Genomic DNA, 23,493 nt, shown 5'->3' on the forward strand with positions numbered 1-23,493 from the left:
AGTCAGCCACTTGTTATTGCATATTTTATCACCCTAAAGAGTTTAAAAAAAATAAAATAAATAAATAAATAAATAAAAGCCTGTCTGTGCATTTATCTCTCTTATTACATGCTACTTACCACGTGTAAATAATTGGAAACAAAACACTAATTTGAAATATATTAGCTCACTTATAATAAATAAAATGAAGCTTTGGCCAAGCAACAAGACAAACACCACAACATCATTATAGTAATACTGCAGTAAGGAAGAGAAAACAATTAGCTCACAAGCACATAGGGTGAATTCCTAAAAGGCATTTTTCGGCCCTTGAAGAGCAGTATGAGAAGGATGCCAAAGTGAGCAACTTAACTCCTTCAGGAAGTGCTCTTCCATAAGGCCATCAGTAATGGGTACACGCAACAGTCACTTCAAGGAAGTTGTGGGCTTGTTGGATTTAAAAGTAATTTTTAACTGAATTATATCATTTGCAATTATTATGTATATGGTTGTTGTCAAGAGATGCATGACACAGAATTACAAAAACAGATACTTTAGTAAATATATGAACAATCATATTAACAGGAGGAAATAAGTAATGCACTGATGCATTCTATGGGACGATATTAGCAAATAGAAAATAAATACCGTTGTTTGTACCTCGTCTGTAAAATGTGGATCGTGTTATTAAGTATCAACTATCTTTAGTAAACAGCCTCATGTCTTTTTCTAACTGTGGTGTACATAATGGTTATCGCTTTATGTAATTATGCTTTATTATTTAAACACCACTGGATACCACACGTTCTCAAACCTTAGTTATGGCCCTGCTGCTGTCCTATTATTATACATTACATGCAAACGAAATGCCTTTTACTTACATAGTATACATTTGTTTTGTAAAAACTGCTTGTTTTTATATGTAGTGATTTTTTTCTTCATTTGTTTATTTTGTTGTGCGTCGTTAAATGGGTTGTGTTTAACACATTTAACACAGTGTTTATCAGTTATCAGCAGTGAGGTATATTCTAACCTTTTCAAGCAAAAAGCAACAACACTGCTATTAAATCTGTCTCTGTGATAAACAAAAGTTTGTTTGTCAACTGTGAAAAAAACAACAACAGTCCTGTGATAAAGAAAAGAAGAATTCAACAAATGTGAGCTAAACAGGTTCTTGTAAAACCGATACGCCAGACATCAAAATACCAAAGTCATGAAAAATTCCCTTCAAACCACTGCCAAATTCCTGTAAATGGTACACATTACCTAATCAGGAAACAAAGTGCACCTATATAAGCTAATTGTCACGCAACAGCATCTCCAGACTTTGTGGTGGCACCTGTAGTGTGAGCACAGGAGAATCACATTGATCGCTGAATCCACTGACACAAGACAAGGTTGGCTTCATTTAATAATACATAATTATTTTAATTTTGGTGTTAGCATTCGAATGTCAGCTTCTGGGTATAAACTAGAAACAACTTCGTGTTTATTCATGTTTTAGGGAATTTAAAAAGACTTTTAAAAAAGTATACTTTTACATGCTCTGTCTCTACAAAGAGGTCAATCAGTGCAAGATCAGATGCAAGTTCATAGACTTTTTTTTTTTTTTTTTTGGTTACACTTTATTTCAGTAGTCCACTTTAGACATTCTACTAAGTATAAGTAACTTTGCAACCACATGTCAATTAACACAGTGGACAGATTAGGGATAGGGTTAGTAATAAGTTGACATGTACTTGCAAATTTACTTACAGTATAGTTAAGTCTATTGGTGGACCATCAAAATAAAAATATTAATAGTCTACTAATACTTTAACGACTGGTAGTTATTCATAGTTAGGGTATCTAAAATGGACTTTCAAAATAAAGTGCCCTACCCCCTTTTTTCGTCTTTTTAGGAACGGACCCGAAACAATGAAAGTTTTTCTGTGCATCCTGCTATTTAGCCTCCTGTTCCTTTATACTATAGGTAAATTATGACTAATAATCATATCAAGATAACATTTGCAGAACAATCAGCATCACTGATTACTGTATTATATTTTTCCCCATAGCTTATAATTGTGAAGTGATACCTGGTACCCTGAAGCAGATTGATGCTGGGCTAGGGGTAGTAGGGGGGGTGAATGAAGACAATGAGGTCTTCCTGTTCCTGGGGACCAGGTTTGAAAGGATAAGCTCCTCCCTAAAGCACTTTACTGTTGGACCTGCTGGAGAACTAGGGGCAAATTCATCAAACAATGTCTTCAAGTTTTTGGATGGAAGCTTCAAGCAGATTCCAAGTAAGAACTGTTGTATGTGTGCAAAGTATATATTGCTTTACATTTATGCATTTAAGCTTTTGTACTTACAAAGCATTTTAATGCCAACAGATCATTTAAGGTATACATTTAGTCAGTCTTTTGTGATTCTTAGGAAATCAAACTAATGAGCCCGGCAATGCAACATTCTAGTTTAACATGCATCTTTGATTAGAAAAACATTCTCAGTAAAGAAGGCATATACTTCATAAGGTGGTGTGGCATTGGAGAAAAACCTTGAGAAACCAATCCAAATCTGGTTTCTATCATTCTACAACGAAATCACAAGTGCGAGTTTAGTTACAGAATGCGACTGTCACTCCTGTAACGTACTGCTAAGGGCTTAAATACAGGACTAACAACCATATTCTTCTGCTGTGTGAATGTAGCCTTAGTGTTTGATGTTCAGTCTGTCGCTGACTTTTTTCATTCAATCTCTTCGTTTTATTCTCAGGCATTCAACTCAAACAAGTGGATGCCGGAGGTGACCAGATTATTGTAGGTGTTTCACCGGTAGACGATGTCTTCTGCTTAAATAAGGATGCTAACAATGTCATGCCATCCGGTGATGCTCCTTGGGTACAACTTACAGGAAAGCTGAAGTACTACAGCTGTGGCCCATACAGCTGTTGGGGAGTGAACGCTGCAGGGAATATCGTCATCAGAAGGGTGAGTGCACCACTAAGGATTCAGAATCTTGTGAAGTGCATCACTGAATCTCTAGTTCTAGGCAGCTTTAAATGATTACTTTTTAAAGAAGAAGAATTGAAAACAGATCATGCTCTGTTCTTGTGTTGAACAGTCTGTAACGGGTGCTTCCTGTGGAGGGTCGGGTGCTTTTGAGGCCGTTGGTGGAGCTCTGTCCATGGTCGAAGTAGCAAGTGATGGCAATGTCTTTGGTGTTGACATTCAGGGGAATTTAGTGCAAAGGTGAGCTACAAAATACACTTCTTGCATTAAAAGCTTGTTTAGTTTAAAGAAACTGACAATTATGAACAAAAATTAAATTATTTTCCTAAGCAGAAACCATTATTCTTGTGTATTTTAGAGCTGGTATCACTATATCGAATCCCCCTGGATCAAGTTGGACAATTATTTCAATCTGTCCCAATGGCCACAAGCACGTGACTTATGATCTGGGGAGGCTGTATGTCATCTGTAGTGATGGATCCATCAGGAGATGCATTTAAATGTCCAACAGAGGAGCTCAACTATATCATTATAAATGAAAAATCCTTTTCTGTCTCTTTAAATTCTTTGCTGTTGAACATATCAAATTTTATGATTTATGATTTAACATAATATTTGAAGTGTCAGTAAAGGGTCAATAAAGTGCTTTATCATTTTAAATTATTATTATTGTTATTTTACCCTTGTGCTGTCTTGAAAATCCTTTACTTAATTAAGTGTTCTGGTCAAAAATCACTGGCTTTCTCTCATTAAACCAAAAAAAGGAAAATGTATTGATTTAATTTGTTGTTTGACATGATAACTATTAGAAAGCATATGTGACTGTGCATAAAATCAAGTCTGACCTTTTTCACAATCATGACAACTGCATCTGGGCCAAATTCTGTGTTGATATCTCAAAGCAATCAAAAGTTATGAGATTTGGAACCAAGATAGCGTTTTTTTTTTATCAAAAGTCTTAAAACCTCTCCAAATTCAAAGTGTTTTACTAAACATAAAAATTACTTTCATCTATAAACACAACAATAAAACTTAAAAATACTTTATTGATTGTGTAGAATAAGCAGCAACTAATACAATCCTGATTGACGTTTAGTGATCGCTTACAGTGTGCACTTTATAAAACCCTGTCAATCAGAGCGATCAGTCTAATCCAAAAAGACCAATAACTAATGAATATTCTAATGAAAAAAATAAGAATGATCGATTTTGATCTCATGGTGACTTTAATATGTTTTTGTATGAATATGCCATACAATTTTTTGGGCTGTCAGTTTTGGGGAGTAACGTGATTACGTAATTTAATTACAAAATAATTGTAAATGTAATTTGTTACATTTACTGAGAAAAAAAAGTGTAATTAAATAAATTTAAAGTTACATAAAAAAATGTTAAAGGGGGTTACATCTGAATATTTTCACACACACACACACACACACACACACACACACACACACACACAAACATTTTCATACACACACACACACACACACACACACACACACACACACACACACACACACACACACACACACACACACACACACACACACATTCAAAGGCATTGTTAGATGCCATTGTTTCCTGTCATAGCTATGCAAAGATTTGATTTCAAAAACAGCTATTAAACAGTTCTTGTTATAATTTTAAATCTGTATTTAACCTCAGAACAATCTCAAAATAAAAAGAGGTGCTAATTATAAAGTCTGTTTTTTGTGGTGGCTGTTCTTTAAAGTTAAATTATTATTATAATCTTAATCTCAAGTAAAAAAAGGATTTGCAAAGTCTAACAGTAATCAGTGTTGAGTACATGAGATGTCCTTTTAATCTGTAACCTATTACATTTCCAAATTAACGTCAAAATGTAATAGGCTGTTTAGCTTAAGGGGTTAATTATTGCTGCTGATGGGCAGCGAGTTTTTACCCAAAACTGAACCATACCGGCAATCCAACTGTATGCTGTGTGTCAGTCATTTTGATGATAGTGGTCCTGACAGAACCAGCTGTTCTTATACATAAACACTAAAGGTTTAGTCCATGTGATCGGTCTAGATTCCTCTTTTTCTTCCTTATTAAAAACTGTTGACAGATCCTCTTTGATTGTGATCAAGCACGTCTTAATTTACAAGAACACAAAAGCTACTTTGCTTGTTTGGTGTCATAATTATGAGTTTTTAAGAAGCATTTATTATAAACAATGGGCATGGCTTCATGATTATGTATTCAGTTGTGTAATTGAATTTGTTTTGCTTTCACTTACTTTTACATGTTTACTTCACATGTTTTCATCTTGTGTCATACAGAATGTGCCAGATAATGGCAGTTGAAGTGGCAGACACAATTGAAAAGTTTGCAGGTAATCTGATAAAAGCATGTTTTCAGTATCTTGTACAGAAGTGCACATTACGTTCCTTGTGTGACTGAGCAATCTTATGTGGAATAACAAATTATATGATGAGAAAAATGGGAAAAAAATATATATGAGAGATCCACTACTGATTTTTTAAAAGAAGTCTGTTGTGTTATTATTATTTATTTTGAAAAACTGTTTTCTGTTGTAATATATTTCAAAATGTCCTTTATCCCTGTGATGGCAAAGGAATATTTTTAGTGAGCATCACGGGATTCTTCAAAAATATTACTAGCATGCTGATTTGGAGCTAAATAAATGTTTCTTATCATTATCAGTGTTTTCAGGATTCTTTGATTAAAAAATTTCATTTAATTAAAAATATATATTTTTTAATGATGTACAAATGCTTACTGTCACTTTTGATCAATTTAATGTGATCTTGCTGAATGAAATAATACATTTTTGAGTAAAAAAAAATCTTACCGATCACAAACTTTTGAATGATAGTGTATATGAATCTAAGGGCCCTATTTTAACGATCTAAGCACATTGTCTAAAGTGCATGGCGCAGGTGCACTCAGGGTGAATCCATTTTTGCTAGTTTAACGATGGGGAAAATGGTCGGCGTGCCCTGGTGCATGGTCTAAATAGGTTGTCTCTATTCTCTTAATGAGTAATGGGTGTTTTTTGGGCATAACGTGCAATAAACCAATCAGAGTCTCATCTCCCATCCCCTTTAAAAGGCAGTTGCACTCACGCCATGGCGAGTTTACATGGCGGAATGAACTTTTTTGTTTTTAAAAATGTTTGTGTGCTGCTGCACATCCCTGTGTGTGTAATAAGCAAAGTGTACACGCATTGTGCACCCGCCTATAGGCGCATATTACTAATGCGTTCTTTAAATAAAAAATAAATAAATAAAAAATATTGCTCCAGACTTTAGACCAGATTTGAGTTGGTCTATGGTCCTTGGTGAAGTCTTAGAAAATCCCATAGCAAATAAACATGGTTTATTTTTATGATGTTATTGAGAAGAATGAGCAGCTTTGTGAGACCTGATTAAAGGGATCATATGATGTTTCTAAAAAGAACATTATTTTGTGTATTTGGTGTAATGCAATGTTTTTATGCGGTTTAAGGTAAAAAAAAACAAACAAACAAACAAAAAAAAAACATTATTTTCCACATAATGTACATTATTGTTTCTACTCTATGCCCCGCCTTTGTGAAACACGTCGATTTTTACAAAGTCTGAAAAGCGAGGTGTATGCTGATTGGCCAGCTAACTAGTGCATTGTGATTGGCCGAATACCTCAAGCGGGTGACGGAGATGTTACGACCCTTTACCGTATTGTGATGCCGTGACCTGCCTTCTCCTGGCACGATGAGACAAAACCAATAAAACTCATTACAAACGAGGCATTTGTTGCAACCAGTGGGGACAAAATTACTGATCATAATATAGTTTGGATAATGCACTTTCACGTCTAGGTTCAAAAATATGAGTGACAATTAAGGGGTTAAATACGTAAAAGTACTTACAGGCTGTGAGTCAGAAGCCCCCACTGATTTCTAGTTGTGTCCTCATTTGGAAGGCCAAAAAAAGTACTTTCGCTTTCACAACGAAACACACGGCGTCTCAACAACATGGCGCCGGCGGCAACAGAGAGAATAAAAGTTACGCCTTCTTTCTTTGCGTGAACATTTAGGATTGTTATGCAAATATTCCCATATCGTGATGTAGACATGTGGGGGTGTGGTTGACTCTTTATAAAATAATATTATCTTTTCAAAAGAATCTGTGAAACCTGTTGTTTGCATAGTACTTATATAACGAAAAAGCTACTTAGTACTTAGTGTTTTCTTGACTTAAATCATCAAGTACTGTACTGTTCTTTCACTATTACTTAATTTAGTCGAGATGTCCAAAGGGCCACAAAATTGGACATTTTAAAGTTTATTTTGGGTTTAGTACAAGTAAAGCTCAACAGCATTTGTTGCATACTGTAAAATAGAAACCTTTCTATTTACACTGTATGAACAAAAGTATTGGGTCACCCCCTTCTAATGAACAGGTTTTACAACATTAGTCATTTCCATGAGTACAAATCTTAATGTTTAAGCATATAATGATATTCTAGGGAATTGTGTACTTCTAATTTTATAGCAACAGTTTGGACAAGACCCTTTTCTATTGTAGCATGAATAGAAAATCCCAGCTGAACACCTCTGGTATAACTTTAAATTTGGGCAATTTTTCTAATCGAAAGCTGATCACAGATATCATTTGTTTATTAATTTAGATATTTGAGTATTCTGGAAATCGCATACTTTCAATTCTTTGTTCATTATGGACCAGGTATCGCACAGGAATTGCACTCGGCCAACTGTGAATCCATGGACACAAACTCGTCAGTTCCGACTTACTCAAGAGGACGCAGAGTGGTTATAATACCTTTAAGTGAGCTACACCCTGCATGCTCATAACAAAAAGTGTATTTTTTCCTATAACCACAAGAGCCACACCATGTTAAGCCAGTGACAGTCAGAAATCAGAAGCCCCTAATGGTGTTCCCCATGGTTTATCCATTGGTGCTTTAGTATAATCTGTCCTGAATGCAGATTTGCAGAAATACCACTACACATTGATCTACTTGAAAAATGATTTCAGAATAAAACAAATTTCACAATTTATTATTAGTTAGGTGAAATTGTATCATGCTTATTAGATAATGAAACAATAAGAAGCCAATTTAGAAAAGATAATGCTATTGTGAATCGCATTGTAGCTCTCTGCTCCTCTACATAGACACTGTAGCAATATAGGAAACAGCCAAGTGTTTCACGCAGGAGACAAACGAATTTAACATAGTCACACATGTAACAGTTACCCTAATTTAACATAAGACACATGATCTAAAATGCATAGCAAAGCATCGTCCAGTAGTGTTTTGTCACCTCCCTTAAATACTCAGACCAGACAACAAAGAAATCTTCAAATCAGTTGTAAAAACATAAAAGACCTTTTGTTTGTTAGGTTCGGTGATCCAGGGTCACACCTGGCTGGAGACAGATAAACATTCTCACAGACCCCTAAAGGGGGACACACTCCCTCCTCAGCAAAACACAATTCTATAATTATAATACAAGTGAGTACTGTGAAACTGATACCATTTTACCAATCGCACAAAGACCTTTAAAATTAAAAGTTTACTATCATGAATTCTGAAAATATAGTAAATGTTTTATGTGAGCATAGCAACTTGAGTTCTTGGCATTTCTCTGTCAACCTTTTAGTGACCCGGACCATGTGCACTGGGGGGAAGGATGGGTGTAGTGACCAACGTGCAAATGGTCTTCCTTCCAGAACTTGCTATCTGATCAAAGCCCATAATTTTGTGGAATGGCATTTGCACTGCAAGAGTTCCTGAGTTTTGGCTTCATGAGGAGTTAATTTCATAAGGAAATAATTTCACTCCTTGCAAAATACTAGCATGTACAAGATTTTTTCCCTACAGGATTGTTTGTTAATGAAGAGATGGACACGGCAGAGAAAATAATTATTTTCTGTTTTCTGTTAGAAGGTAGGATTTTCTTTCCCTTCTTCACACCTAGGGTTCAGTATGACTGAGAATGTAAATTAACTAGTTTAACAAGTGCTAAACTACATTTAGACTGCTGTATTAAACTAACTTTTCATTTAGAGCATTTTTAACTAAATCAGTTAAATACTAACTGATACACAAATTGTTTTCTAAAGACTGGTATCTCATTAAAAATATTTATAATATTACAGTAATTAAATTAAAATATTAAAATACATTAATAGTTACAAATATGCTTGATGTAGATTTCACTGTTGCTGTTGCTCTGCTCGTTCTCCCTTTAAAATGATACTGTATACACCCTTAAAAATAATGCTTTTCATCACGTGTGTGTTGCAGTTGTTTGCTGTAAAGATTTCAACATCTATCTGCCAGAGAAGATTAAAGCTCTCCGTGGATCTTGTGTGATCATAAATTGCAGATTTGAGATTAATAAACAATATAACACAGACCTCACTGAGAGAGCTAAAGGAGTGTGGTTGAAAGATGGGACTGATGTGAACAGAAATGTAGTGTTTAACTCAAACACATCAAGCCAAAACTTCTTCATTAGAGGAAATATAACTGGAAAATTAAAAGATAAGGACTGCACCACTGTCTTTTATGACCTCAGATCAGATCACAGTGGTCGGTATTACTTCAGGATTGAGACTGAAGGTCAACTAAAACAGACCTTTAAACAAGCCAATGTTTCAATAGATGTGTTTGGTGAGAAATTCATGACTAGAAATATTACTTATAAATACTTGTATAATGATGAAATGAAAACATGAATTTCATGAGACTAGACATTTCTTTGAATCAAATATAAGAAATGAATCTGTGTGTATTTCAGAGTCTCCTCCCAAACCCAGAGTGCAGCTGTATGTGGAGCAGAAGGAGGTGCAGGGTCAGGAGGAGGTGTTGGAGGGGAGCTCTGTGAGTCTGCGCTGCTCTGCTGAGACTCTCTGCTCCTCTCCTCCACCAACTCTCACATGGAGCTCCACTCCCAGAATCCCCCTCAGTGACAGCAGCAGACTACAGGAGCTCATCTCTGGTCTGAACTTCACTGCTACTCACCGTGAGCATGGAGTCACTTTCACCTGCACTATAACCTACCAGCTACAGGACAAGAACAAAACAGCACAGGACAGCATCACAGTACATGTTCAGTGTAAGTGATGCTTTTTAGTTTTGACTTTGAAATTGTATTATTTAGATTTTTATTATGATTTTTATTTGATCTTCAGATTCGCCGAAAAACACAGCAGTGTCTGTTCAGTTCAGTGAGTCTGATCTGCAGCAGTGATGCAAATCCAGCAGTGATCTACACCTGGTCCAGAGAGAGTGAAGGACAGTTGAAACAGCTGCAGACTGGAGACACTCTTACCTTCAACAGGACCGACCCAACACACAGAGGCTGGTACCACTGTACAGCTCAGAACCAACACGGCAGCCAAAACTCATCAGTGATGCTGGACATTCAGTGTGAGTAATACACATCAGCCAATTTTACCTTGTCACATTCCTTAGCACCTAAAAGTCACTTAGAAAATGAAAGGTTATTACACTGTTATTGTGTAATAGTGCAAGAATATCTACTATAAAAATGTTTATGTTGATTAAATTAAAGCCTAAATAATAATTAAAAAGCCTCTAGATTGTTCAGTTAACCAGTTAACCTTACCACATTACTTTTATTTCAGTGTCATTTAACCCTCATATACTGTTTTGAAGTAAAAATTTATATTTTTGAGTTGTCTGAAATATCAGTTAACCTATTTTATTATCTTCTTAAAATTTAGTGATTTTTTTCTCATTCAGGGTCATGAACATGCATGCAAACTTTCAACACACTGATATGTTATGACGTACAATTTCTGTTACATTCGTGATGTTTATGGGTCAATTTGATCCCCATATTTAATGTTCTAAGGCAACTCTACAGATCTGAAATAATAACATTTTTTAGTAATATGTTGTTATTTTAGTTCCCTTTCAGTCGGTCACTCTCGACGTCATGTTGGAGACTGACTAATTGGGATATCGCTTTGATAGACCAGTCTACTTCGAGTGTAAACTAAACGAGCCAATGCACAATGGCATGCAATTATTGCATCAAGCTGCTGCTGATCACAGCATGAGTATAATAAGGCAGCAGGTGCTATGCATTCCAGGCTTTTCGCTTCGGAGCCGAGCGTTAGTATCGTTCTGCTCAACTGTGTCTGCTGTGAACTACGAGTTCAGCACGCTCTCGGAATCTTTGTGTTGGCGAGACGGCGCTTCAGCAGTGGTCGTTCCCGAGTGGGTTGCACACTTCAGGCTGCACTACCCCCTGTCGTGTTGCAAGCGGCTAATTCCCCTGTGCGCCTCAGCACTAAAAGAGCATTTCCTAAAGAGCAAATTTCTGTAAAAGAGCTTCACGGGTGCGTCTTTGTAAAGACGACGGACCGTCCTTATAAGGATGCAATTTCACCCATGCGTTTCTGGGTGCGGTCGTTACCTGGCAACGGGTGATGGTCACGATCGCTGTCTCACGTGTCTGGGCATCAAGCACGCTGAGGTGGCCTTCGTGGATGAGACATGTTCCCTCTGCGGGAAGATGACCATCTTGGAGCTGCAAACCAGGCTCCGCTACCTTCAGGGGGGCGGAGTCCCGTTGCTGCTGCCACGATCTGGGGCTCGTTCTGGTGGCCAACAGCTATGCTTTCCCGGGCCACCGAGAGGGTAGGGCTTGAGTGGAAATCTCCACCACGTCCCGAGCCCTCGAGGCAGGATGATTGGTTTCTCAAGGTGGCTCGCGCGTTCTCAACGCCCCACCCCAGTGCCTTTCTTCCCGGAAGTGCATGACGAGCTCACCAGGTCGTGGATGGCACCTTTTACTGCCAGTAACCGGCCGGTGGGCTCCCCCTCCCTCACTACCCTCGATGGCGGTGCAGCGAAGGGGTATTCGGTGATTCCCCCAGGAGAGCGGGTAGTAGTGATGCAATTATGTCCTAAGTCTGCCTCCTGCTGGTGGGGAGACCCGGTGCTTCCTTCCCGGGCCTATAGGCATTCGTCTGGTCTAACCGGCAGTTCCTATATGGCTTGCGGGGAAGCTGCTTCCGCCTTACATGCTATGGCATTACTACAGGTGCACCAGGCCAAGGCACTGAAGGACCTGCACAAGGGTGGTCATGATCCAGAAGTTCTGAAAGAACTCCGAACTGCCACTGACCTCGCGCTCCGAGCGACGAAGGTCACTTCACGTTCTCTGGGTCGTGCGATGTCCATGCTTGTGGTCCAGGAGCGCCATCTCTGGTTGAGTCTGGTTGAAATGAGGGACGCCGACAAAGATCAGTTCCTTAATGCCCCTGTGTCCCAGACCAGCCTCTTCGGCAATGCGGTCGAGAACCTGGCCCAGCAGTTCTCGGCTGCACGGGAGCAGACTGAGGCAGTCCAAACTTCTGGCCGGCAGGTAGCTGAGGCCTCCACCCATCCGCCAGCCGCAGCGCCCAAGCCTGCTCGTCGCCGAGGGCGGCCCCCTGTATTCACCCCCGCTCCCGCGCCGCATCCGCAGCAGCCTGTTAATGTTATAAAACTTTATTTATAAAAAGTTATAGAGGTTTATGAAAGTATAAAATATAACAATACATATACAGTACATATTTTATATAATAAATAAATGTATATTTTACATAACATGTTTACCTCCAGATCTTCAAGAAAATCAAAGCCAATCATCTGAATAAGTTTTATGCCAAATTTTAGGTTGATATCTCAAAAAAAATTACTTTGGGCGAAGTACCAAACTTTTCCACTAGATAATATCCAGGGACTCTTTGATTTCTATATGGTTTGAGTGATCTGATCCACACATTTCAAAATATTTATGAAGTACACTTCCTATTCAGGATCTATCCATCCTATCTCTTTAGGACTAAAAATATATTATATAAAGTTGCCCAAAGCATATTTCAACACTTTTGGATACTTCAGAAACACATAATGTCTAAATATATTATCGCATTAGATAAAACATCAAGCAAAATGGCATCTACTTTGATTTCAGTTTGGTTTTGTAACCTAATGTCACTGCATTAAATAAAGCTTGCATCCAAATACCAATGTAACTGCCTGAAATTTTAGCTATCCCTCAGTTATTTCTTCCTCTATCAATCTTTATCTTTTCTTCTCAGATTCCCCAAAAAACATGTCAACTTTAGTGCTTCCCTCCAGCTCTGTGTTGGAGGGCAGTTCAGTGACTCTGATCTGCAGCAGTGATGCAAATCCAGCAGTGATCTACACCTGGTCCAGAGAGAGTGAAGGACAGTTGAAACAGCTGCAGACTGGACACACTCTTACCTTCAATAGGACCGACCCGACACACAGAGGCTGGTACCACTGTACAGCTCAGAACCAATACGGCAGCCAAAACTCATCAGTGATGCTGGACATTCAGTGTGAGTAATAAAGGAATAGAGGAAATCTTTCAACCAAGTGATTGTTAGCAATGTAAACTGCATGAAAAGTTACTAAGAAACATTTCCAGGTGTGCTGCACAGACCATTCTCGATCTTTCTCTCTATTAGATGTTCCTCAGATCTCCACTTCCTCCAGCTGTAGCAGAACTGATGTAACTGTGTGTTTCTGTGAGGCTGATGGGAATCCCTCTCCTGAACTGGAGTGGCATCTGTCTGGACGTCCCGTCACTAACTCTTCAAACACGTTCATCAGTGAAGAGCGAATGAGCAGCACAGGCTTGAGGAGCTCCATCACTCTTCATCAGTCTCTCACAAACACATCCACTCTGCAGTGTGTCAGCAGAAACACTCGAGGCAATGCAAGTCAACTGCTTCAGCTGCCTTCATCCTTTGAACGTGAGTTTCAGTTCTGAGTTTCATCCAATAGAAGTTAAATCTGTCAATAAGAACGTATAACTAAGTAAACTGTAAATAATAACTTAATTACTGTCATTGTGATAAATGTTAATGCTAATCCTCCACTTTTTAGATCATTCTCATGCCTCTTGGTTATTATTATTATTTTTTTAAAGATTGATATAACTCTCTAACACTTGCTTAATAGTTTCCCAAACAATCATTTATTCTTTAGGTTTGAATCATTTCTCTGTGCTGATTGGAGTTGCTGTTGTGGCTTTGGTGGTCGTGGTGTTGTGTGTAATTACATGTGTACTGTAGGTGCACAACACATAGAAACATGCTCCTTGTTGATAGAAAACACATGACAAATAAATTTTTTTTTTTTTTACAAAACATGACTGCAGTAATTGTTTTAGTGACCCTTGAGTTGCAAAAAAAAAAAAAAAAAAAAAAGCATACGGATATGATGCTGGGTAAATACGGTCAGTATAGACTGTACAGATTGCAATGAGAGCTGCAGGTGAGTGATGTTAAGTCAGTTATAGGATGCATCATACACTATGTTCTAAAATGAAATCATAGTCAGAAGCTAAAATATTGGAGTCTGTTCCCATCACCCACTATGTGATTTTTCCCAAAATCTTCAGACTGGCTCTGACTTTTGGCAACTAAAGAACTCCTCCAGACAGCAAATTGGGGCAAAAATCAGTCAAAAGTGCTGTTATGTGTTGTAGCCTTAACACTTAATTAATACCTATAAAATCCAAGAACATGCTTTCAATCTTATACAGTGGCCTCAAAACACATCTGCATACTAAAAAATGAAAGATCTTGCATTACATTTCAATGGAAAAATTCCAATTTTAATAAAATCCAATCCAATCCAATTTCAAAACCCAAAACCGAAGAATTTTTCTACTAAGCTTTACATTATAAAACCGTTTGTGAAATACATCAAAGTACAAAAAGGTATTTGAGACTGGTTGGCAAGCATTAGTTACTTTGATGAACAAAACTGTGGTTACTCTGTTTGTACATTTTGTGTGAATTTCAGGGGAAATCTGACTTTATGTCCAAAAAAAAGAAAGCTGATTAAAAGTAATTTTAGAAGTTACTCTGATATCTAAAGATAGTACAAATATGCACTATACTTTACTATTTAATATACTTAAAACTAATATTTTTTATTTATTTTTTTTAATACAGATTGTCCACTAAGCAGAAGGTGAGTCTTTTTCTTAGTAGATATGTAAAGTCAGCATGATGATGATGATGATGGTGTTGACGAGTGTTTTTTGTGTTCAGGTTCAGAATGAGGCAGACAGCACATATGCTTCTCTTCAGTTCTCTGCTCCAGCCTCTGAATATGAGACTTTGAACATTAAGAGAGGTGACACACAATAAACAACAAATACACTTCTGATCTCCTCCTTTGTCTTCCTCTGTCAGCTTTGTTAATGTTCCTAAATTATGGAATTCGCTACTAATATATATACTAATATATATATATATATATATATATATATATATATATATATATATATATATATATACAATATATATGTAATATATCATCTTTGTCTACATTCTAGACTCAGCTAAAAATGTATCTTTTTGATATGTTGGATAATGTGGCTATATGCGGCCTTATGTGTTTGTATTGTGTATGTGGGTGTGCAAGTGTTTTGTTTAGCACTATGTAAAGTGACCTTGAGCTATGGAAAGGCACTATATAAATAAAACTTCTTCTTCTGAAAAAATAAATGCGTGTGTGAAATGCATTTTGGTTATTAATCTAATCACTTTTGTGCCGTTTTATGGACTGCCTGATAACTAATACATATTTCATTTTCTTTATTGTCTTCTAAAATTTACTGAACATTCAGGTTCAGTATGAGGTATTTACCAGGGTCACATACTGCTTGTTTTGCACCATGAAGATATAACAGATGATAATCATAAATGACTTTTAAATATGGTAATTGTGTTCTTTGGTTCTATACTTCCTTTGGTTTGTTATTTCTTTACCTTTCCCGTAATGCCACTTTTGTATATAATCACAGTGTATCTGTTTGTATCGTTAAAAACAGTCATGTCTTTTTAGCAGACTGTATAAAGCAGTTATTTTGTATTTTCTTATGTTTACCAATATATTCTAAACAATCGGTTTTGAACACACTCGGGGAACAGTGTCCTCTTTATCTATATTCAGAGACTAGTGAAACTCAACTGAAAGACAAAAAAGCAACTGATTGATTTTTTATTTTTTTTATTTTATTTTATAGATCTTACAGTCTGATACGATCCTCAATTTTTTATTTTATTTTTTTGTAGAGAAAAAAACAACACAGTACTACAGTAGTAATTTTTTTTTGTAAGTCTTTATAATCTTTTGAGGTTTATTATTGATCATACTGTGGCTTTCATTATTTTCTTCTTCATAAGACCCCCGGAACTGAAACCATGTGTTCTATATGAATGTTTTTCAGAGGCACTGCCTCCCTCAGGCTGCACATGTGTTTCAGTTCTTTGATTCAAACAATGAAAGACAAACTGCAACATCTACCCATAAGTGTATAATAAAATAAATAAATGAATAAAAAATGTAAATCGTGCATATATTGCCCAGATAACTGTCTTTGAGATACAGTAAGTGTGAATGCTATTGGAAAGCTTTTTTGCTTATCCACTAAAAATTACTTTGACCCAAGTTGCAAAATAAGCAAAAATAAGGTACAGAATAGAGAAGTCAGCTGTAAGAAAAGCTCTTCCATAATTTGTTTGCAGATGCCACTTGCTTTGTCTTGTTATATCTAATGCAATAACATTCAGACATTTTAAATTTATTTAAAGTTAAAGAGTTATAAATGTAATATAAATGCTATTGCTGTCTATTAATTTCTCTTCCTGTAAAGCTCATATGGTTACACTTGAACATAAACACATTCTTTTCAAAACAGAAAACAGGAAACTTCCACTGAATAGATGTGCTATGAGAAACAAAAACTGATGAAGTGAGCTAAGTGATACACAAAATCACATAAATGATTTATTCACAACACAACACAAAAACCCTAGAGTTGTAAATAAGCACTTTTTACACACCAAAACAAACTCACAAACTACTGAACAATTTACACTAGAGCTTTCCATCACTGATTCAATTCTGTCGATTTAAGTCAGCCCACGGGAGAATCAAGAGGTTAAGAAATTAAACATAAAATGCTTTAAAATAAGTGATTGTTGAAGCACTCGTGCATTTAAAGGTTAAACATGCATGTTGATGCTGACACAGGAAATTCAGTCAGTATATGAAGTTACAGACTGTTCACACAGCATACTTTCACACGGTTTCAAATCAGCAGCAGCTCAGGACTTGAGGTCAATAAATACAAAGAATTTTATGCATGTAAATACTAGCATGTACAAGAGTGTTTCCCTACAGGATTGTCTGTTAATGAAGAGATGGACACGGCAGAGAAAATAATAATTATTTTCTGTTTTCTGTTAGAAGGTAGGATTTTCTTTCCCTTCTTCACACCTAGGGTTCAGTATGACTGAGAATGTAAGTTAACTAGTTTAACAAGTGCTTAACTAAATTTAGTCTGCTGCATTAAACTAACTTCTCATTTAGAACATTTTTAACTAAATCAGTTAAAAAACTAACTGATACACAAATTGTTTTCTAAAGACTGGTATCTCATTCAAAATATTTATAATATAGTAATTAAATTATTAAAATACATTAATAGTAAAAATATGCTTGATGTAGATTTCACTGTTGCTGTTGCTCTGCTCGTTCTCCCTTTAAAATGATACTGTATACACCCTTAAAAATAATGCTTTTCATCACGTGTGTGTTGCAGGTGTTTGCTGTAGAGATTTCAACATCACTCTGCCAAAGAAGATTGAAGCTCTCAGTGGATCTTGTGTGACCATAAAGTGCAGATTTGAGATTAAGAAAGATTATGACACAGACCTCACTGAGAGAGCTAAAGGACTGTGGTTGAAAGATGGGACTGATATGAACAGAAATGTAGTGTTTAACTCAAGGACATCAAGCCAGAAATCCTTCATGAAAGGGAAAATAACTGGAAAATTAAAAGATAAGGACTGCACCACTGTTTTTTATGACCTCAGATCAAATCACAGAGGTCAGTATTACTTCAGGATTGAGACTGATGGTAAACTAAAAGAGACCTTTAAACAAGCCAATGTTTCAATAGATGTGATTGGTGAGTAAATTCATGACTGGAAATATTATTTATAAATACTTGTATAATGATGAAATGAAAACATGAATTTTATGAGACTAGACATTTCTTTGAATCAAATATAAGAAATGAATCTGTGTGTATTTCAGAGTCTCCTCCCAAACCCAGAGTGCAGCTGTATGTGGAGCAGAAGGAGGTGCAGGGTCAGGAGGAGGTGTTGGAGGGGAGCTCTGTGAGTCTGCGCTGCTCTGCTGAGACTCTCTGCTCCTCTGCTCCACCAACTCTCACATGGAGCTCCACTCCCAGAATCCCCCTCAGTGACAGCAGCAGACTACAGGAGCTCATCTCTGATCTGAACTTCACTGCTACTCACCGTGAGCATGGAGTCACTTTCACCTGCACTATAACCTACCAGCTACAGGACAAGATCAAAACAGCACAGGACAGCATCACAGTACATGTTCAGTGTAAGTGATGCTTTTTAGTTCTGACTTGTGAATTGTATTATTTTGATTTTTATTGTGAGGCCCTAATTTTTTTTCTCTTCAGATTTGCCAAAAAACACAGCAGTGTCTGTGCTTCCCTCCAGCTCTGTGTTGGAGGGCAGTTCAGTGACTCTGATCTGCAGCAGTGATGCAAATCCAGCAGTGATCTACACCTGGTCCAGAGAGAGTGAAGGACAGTTGAAGCAGCTGCAGACTGGACACACTCTTACCTTCAATAGGACCGACCCGACACACAGAGGCTGGTACCACTGTACAGCTCAGAACCAACACGGCAGCCAAAACTCATCAGTGAAGCTGGACATTCAGTGTGAGTAATACACATCAGCCAATTTTACCTCATCACATTCATTAGCACCTTACACTCAATGATAAAATGAAAGGTTATTACACTGTTATTGTGTAATAGTGCAAACATATCTACTATAAAAATGTTTATGTTGATTAAATTAAAGCATAAATAATAATTAAAAAGCCTCTAGATTGTTCAGTTAACCAGTTAATCTTACCACAATACTTTTATTTCAGTGTCATTTAACCCTCATATACTGTTTTATTTTTTGAGTCGTCTGAAATATCAGTTAACCTTTTTTTTTTAGATTTTTTTCTCATTTAGGGTCATGAACATGCATGCAAAGTTTCAACACACTGATATGTTTTGACGTACAATCTCTGTTACATTTGTTATGTTTGTGGGTCAATTTGATCCCTATATTTAATATTCTAAGGCAACTCTACAGATCTGAAATAATAGAATTTCTTATTAACATGTTATTATTTTAGTTTTTTTTTTTTTTTACTACCCTGTGAAGGCAAAAAGAAGCTTTTCCCCCAATCTTTTCACTAGGAAATAATATTTTATCAGCCAAAGATAGTAAAAAAGTTTCAATACGCTGATTTGCTCTGAAATGTACATACAGAATGTTTTATATGTTTGAAATGTTGGCGGGTCAATTTGAGTTTTTCAACTCTAGTCCTGAAGTGTTGAAGTACTTTTTATTTTCAAAGTTTGTGAAAAGAAAAAAACCTGTTAATTGTAAGTCATGACATGAAAATGACTTTTCCAGCTAAAATTGTTACAAATCTTGAATACTTCAGAGCACAGACTTAAGTTTGATATATATATTTTTTTTAAAGGTGGAACATCACAGATTATTGTAGAAGTAAATAAATATTATAAAACTTAATTTATAAAAAGTCATAGAAGTTTATGAAAGTATAAAATATAACAATACATATACAGTCCATATTTTATATTTTATATAATAAATAAATGTATATTTTACATAACATGTAACCTCCAGATCTTCAAGAAAATCTAAGCCAATCATCTGAATAAGTTTTGTTCCAAATTTTAGGTTGATATCTCAAATAATGTACTTTGGGCGAAGTACCAAACTTTTCCACTAGAAGATATCCAGGGACTCTTCGATTTCTATATGGTTTCTTCCTATTCAGGATCTATCCATCCGATCTCTTTAGGACTAAAAATATATTACATACAGTGGCCCAAAACATATTTGAACACTTTTGGATACTTTGGCTACACATAATGTCTAAATATATTATCACATTAGATAAAACATCAAGCAAAATGGCTTCCACTTTGATTTCAGTTTGGTTTTATAAACTAATGCCACTGCATTAAATGAAGCTTGCATCCAAATACCAATGTAACTGCCTGAAATTTTAGCTATCCCTCAGTTATTTCTTCCTCTATCAGTCTTTATCTTTTCTTCTCAGATTCCCCAAAAAACATGTCAACTTTAGTGCTTCCCTCCACCTCTGTGTTGAAAGGAAGTTCAGTGACTCTGATCTGCAGCAGTGATGCAAATCCAGCAGTGAACTACACCTGGTCCAGAGAGAGTGAAGGACAGTTGAAGCAGCTGCAGACTGGACAAAATCTTACCTTCAATAGGACCGACCCGACACACAGAGGCTGGTACCACTGTACAGCTCAGAACCAACACGGCAGCCAAAACTCATCAGTGATACTGGACATTCAGTGTGAGTAATAAAGGAATAGAGAAAATCTTTCAACCAAGTGATTGTAAGCAATGTAAACTGGATAAAAAAGTTACTAAGAATCATTTCCAGTTGTACTGCACAGACTGTTCTCGATCTTTCTCTCTATTAGATGTTCCTCAGATCTCCACTTCCTCCAGCTGTAGCAGAACTGATGTAACTGTGTGTTTCTGTGAGGCTGATGGGAATCCCTCTCCTGAACTGGAGTGGCATCTGTCAGGACGTCCTGTCACTAACTCTTCAAACACGTTCATCAGTGAAGAGCGATTGAGCAGCACAGGCTTGAGGAGCTCCATCACTCTTCATCAGTCTCTCACAAACACATCCACTCTGCAGTGTGTCAGCAGAAACACTCGAGGCACTGCGAGTCAACTGCTTCAGCTGCCTTCATCTGCTAAACGTGAGTTTCAGTTCTGAGATTCATCCAACAGAAGATAAATCTGTCAATAAAAATGTATAACTAAGTAAACTGTAAATAATAACTTAACTACTGTCATTGTGATAAATGTTAATGCTAATCCCCCACTTTTTAGATCATTCACATGCACCATTCACCATGGTTATTTATTTATTTTTTTAAATGATTGATACAACTCTCAAACACTTGCTTAATAGTTTCCCAAACAATCATTTATTCTATAGGTTTGAAACATTTCTCTGTGCTGATTGGAGTTGCTGTTGTGGCTTTGGTGGTCGTGGTGTTGTGTGTAATTACATGTGTACGGTAGGTGCACATAGAAACATGCTCCTTTTTGACAGGTAATGCATGACCAATAAAAAAAAAAACAAATGTACAAAACATGACTACAGTAATTGTTTTAGTGACCCTTGAGTTGCAAAAAACAAAGCATAAAGAGCATTCTGATGTCATGTTGGGTAAATACGGTCAGTATGGACTGTACAGATTGCAATGAGAGCTGGAGGTGAGTGATGTTAAGTCAGTTATAGGATGCATCATACACTATGTTCTAAAATGGAATCATAGTCAGAAGCTAAAATATTGGAGTCTGTTCCCATCACCTACTATGTGATTTTTACCAAAATCTGCAGACTGGCTCTGACTTTTGGCAACAAAAGAACTCCTCCAGACAGCAAATTGGGGAAAAAATCAGTCAAAAGTGGTGTAATGTATTGTAGCCTTAACACTTAATTAATACCTATAAAATCCAAGAACATGCTTTCAATCTTATACAGTGGCCTCAAAACACATCTGCATACTAAAAAATGAAAGATCTTGCATTACATTTCAATGGAAAAATTCCAATTTTAATAAAATCCAATCCAATCCAATTTCAAAACCCAAAACCAAATATTTTTTCGAAGCTTTACATTATAAACCGTATGTGAAATACATCAAAGAACAAAAAGGTATTTTGTCAAGCAATAGTTACTTTGATGAACAAAACTGTTACTCTGTTTGAACATTTTGTGTGAATATCAGCGGAATTCTGACTTTATTTAAAAAAAGAAAGAAAGCTGATTTAAAGTAATTTTAGAAATTACTCTGATATCTAAAGATAGTACAAACATGCACTATACTTTGCTATTTAATATACTATTATACTATTTATATGCTATTTAATTAAAACTAATATTTTTAATTTATTTTTTAATACAGATTGTCCACTAAGCAGAAGGTGAGTCTTTTTCTTAATAGATATGTAAAGTCAGCATGATGATGATGATGATGGTGTTGACGAGTGTTTTTGTGTTCAGGTTCAGAATGAGGCAGACAGCACATATGCTTCTCTTCAGCTCTCTGCTCCAGCCTTTGAATATGAGACTTTGAACATTAAGAGAGGTGACACACAATAAACAACAAATACACTCCTGATCCCCTCCTTTGTCTTCCTCTGTCAGCTGTGTTAATGCTCCTAAATTATGGAATTCGCTATCAATGTATATATATACAATATATATGTAATATATCATCTTTGTCTACATTCTAGACTCAGCTAAAATGTATCTTTTTGATATGTATTTTGGATAATGTGGCTATATGCGGCCTTATGTGTTTGTATTGTGTATGTGGGTGTGCAAGTGTTTTGTTTAGCACTATGTAAAGTGACCTTGAGCTATGGAAAGTTGCTATATAAATAAATAAATAATTCTTCTTCTTCTTCATATCTGTTTAGTTTGAATCAGTCATTTTACACATTTAGAAACTTGTAATAAAATGTTAAAATGGAATGAAAAAAAAATATATGTGCGTGTGTGATATGCATTTTGGTTATTAATCTAATCACTTTTGTGCTGTTTTATGGACTGCCTGATAACAAATACATATTCCATTTTCTCATTGTCTTCTAAAATTGACTGAACATTCAGGTTCAGTATGAGGTATATATCTAGGTCACATATTGCTTGTTTTGCACCATGAAGATATAACAGATGATAATCATAAATGAGTTTAAAATATGGTAATTGTGTTCTTCGGTTCTATACTTCCTTTGGTTTGTTATTTCTTTACCTTTCCCGTAATGCCACTTTTGTATAAAATCACAGTGTATCTGTTTGTATCGCTAAAAACAGTCATGTCTTTTTAGCAGACTGTATAAAGCGGTTATTTTGTATTTTCTTATGTTTACCAACATATTCGAAACAAACGGTTTTGATCACACATGGGGAGCAGTGTCCTCTTTATCTATATTCAGAGACTAGTGAAACTCAACTGTAAGACAAAAAAAAGCAATTGATTGATTAATTTTATAGTTCTTACAGTCTGATACGATCCTCAATTTTTAATTTTTTATTTTGTAGAGAAAAAAACAACACAGTACAACAGTAGTAATTTATTTTTTTTTAAGTCCTTATAATCTTTTAAGGTTTGTTATTGATCATACTGTGGCTTCCATTATTTTCTTTTTCATAAGACCCCCGAAACTGAAACCATGTGTTCTATATGAATGTTTTTCAGAGGCACTGCCTCCCTCAGGCTGCACATGAGTTTCAGTTCTGTGATTCAAACAATGAAAGACAA

At 36.2% G+C, this 23,493-nt stretch overlaps 2 protein-coding genes across 2 annotated transcripts in view; both read left to right on the forward strand.

The window, feature by feature from the left end:
* LOC109086423 (myelin-associated glycoprotein-like) overlaps window positions 1–23,493 on the forward strand; it is a 123,660-nt gene that overhangs the window by 27,884 nt on the left and 72,283 nt on the right. The window contains exon 8 of the mRNA XM_042722183.1: window positions 13,481–13,768. Coding sequence (XP_042578117.1) covers window positions 13,481–13,768 — 288 coding nt within the window. The remainder of the gene's footprint in view (window positions 1–13,480; window positions 13,769–23,493) is intronic.
* On the forward strand, window positions 1,256–3,635 carry LOC109086422 (fish-egg lectin-like). Its single transcript, XM_019100787.2, has 6 exons — window positions 1,256–1,376; window positions 1,881–1,951; window positions 2,037–2,264; window positions 2,737–2,951; window positions 3,085–3,212; window positions 3,331–3,635. Exons 2-6 carry the CDS (start codon window positions 1,897–1,899, stop codon window positions 3,470–3,472), a joined length of 768 nt encoding a protein of 255 aa, XP_018956332.1. The 5' UTR covers window positions 1,256–1,376; window positions 1,881–1,896; the 3' UTR covers window positions 3,473–3,635.

The sequence above is a fragment of the Cyprinus carpio genome, chromosome B4 (assembly GCF_018340385.1).
Source record: "Cyprinus carpio isolate SPL01 chromosome B4, ASM1834038v1, whole genome shotgun sequence".
In the NCBI taxonomy this organism is placed as follows: domain Eukaryota; kingdom Metazoa; phylum Chordata; class Actinopteri; order Cypriniformes; family Cyprinidae; genus Cyprinus; species Cyprinus carpio.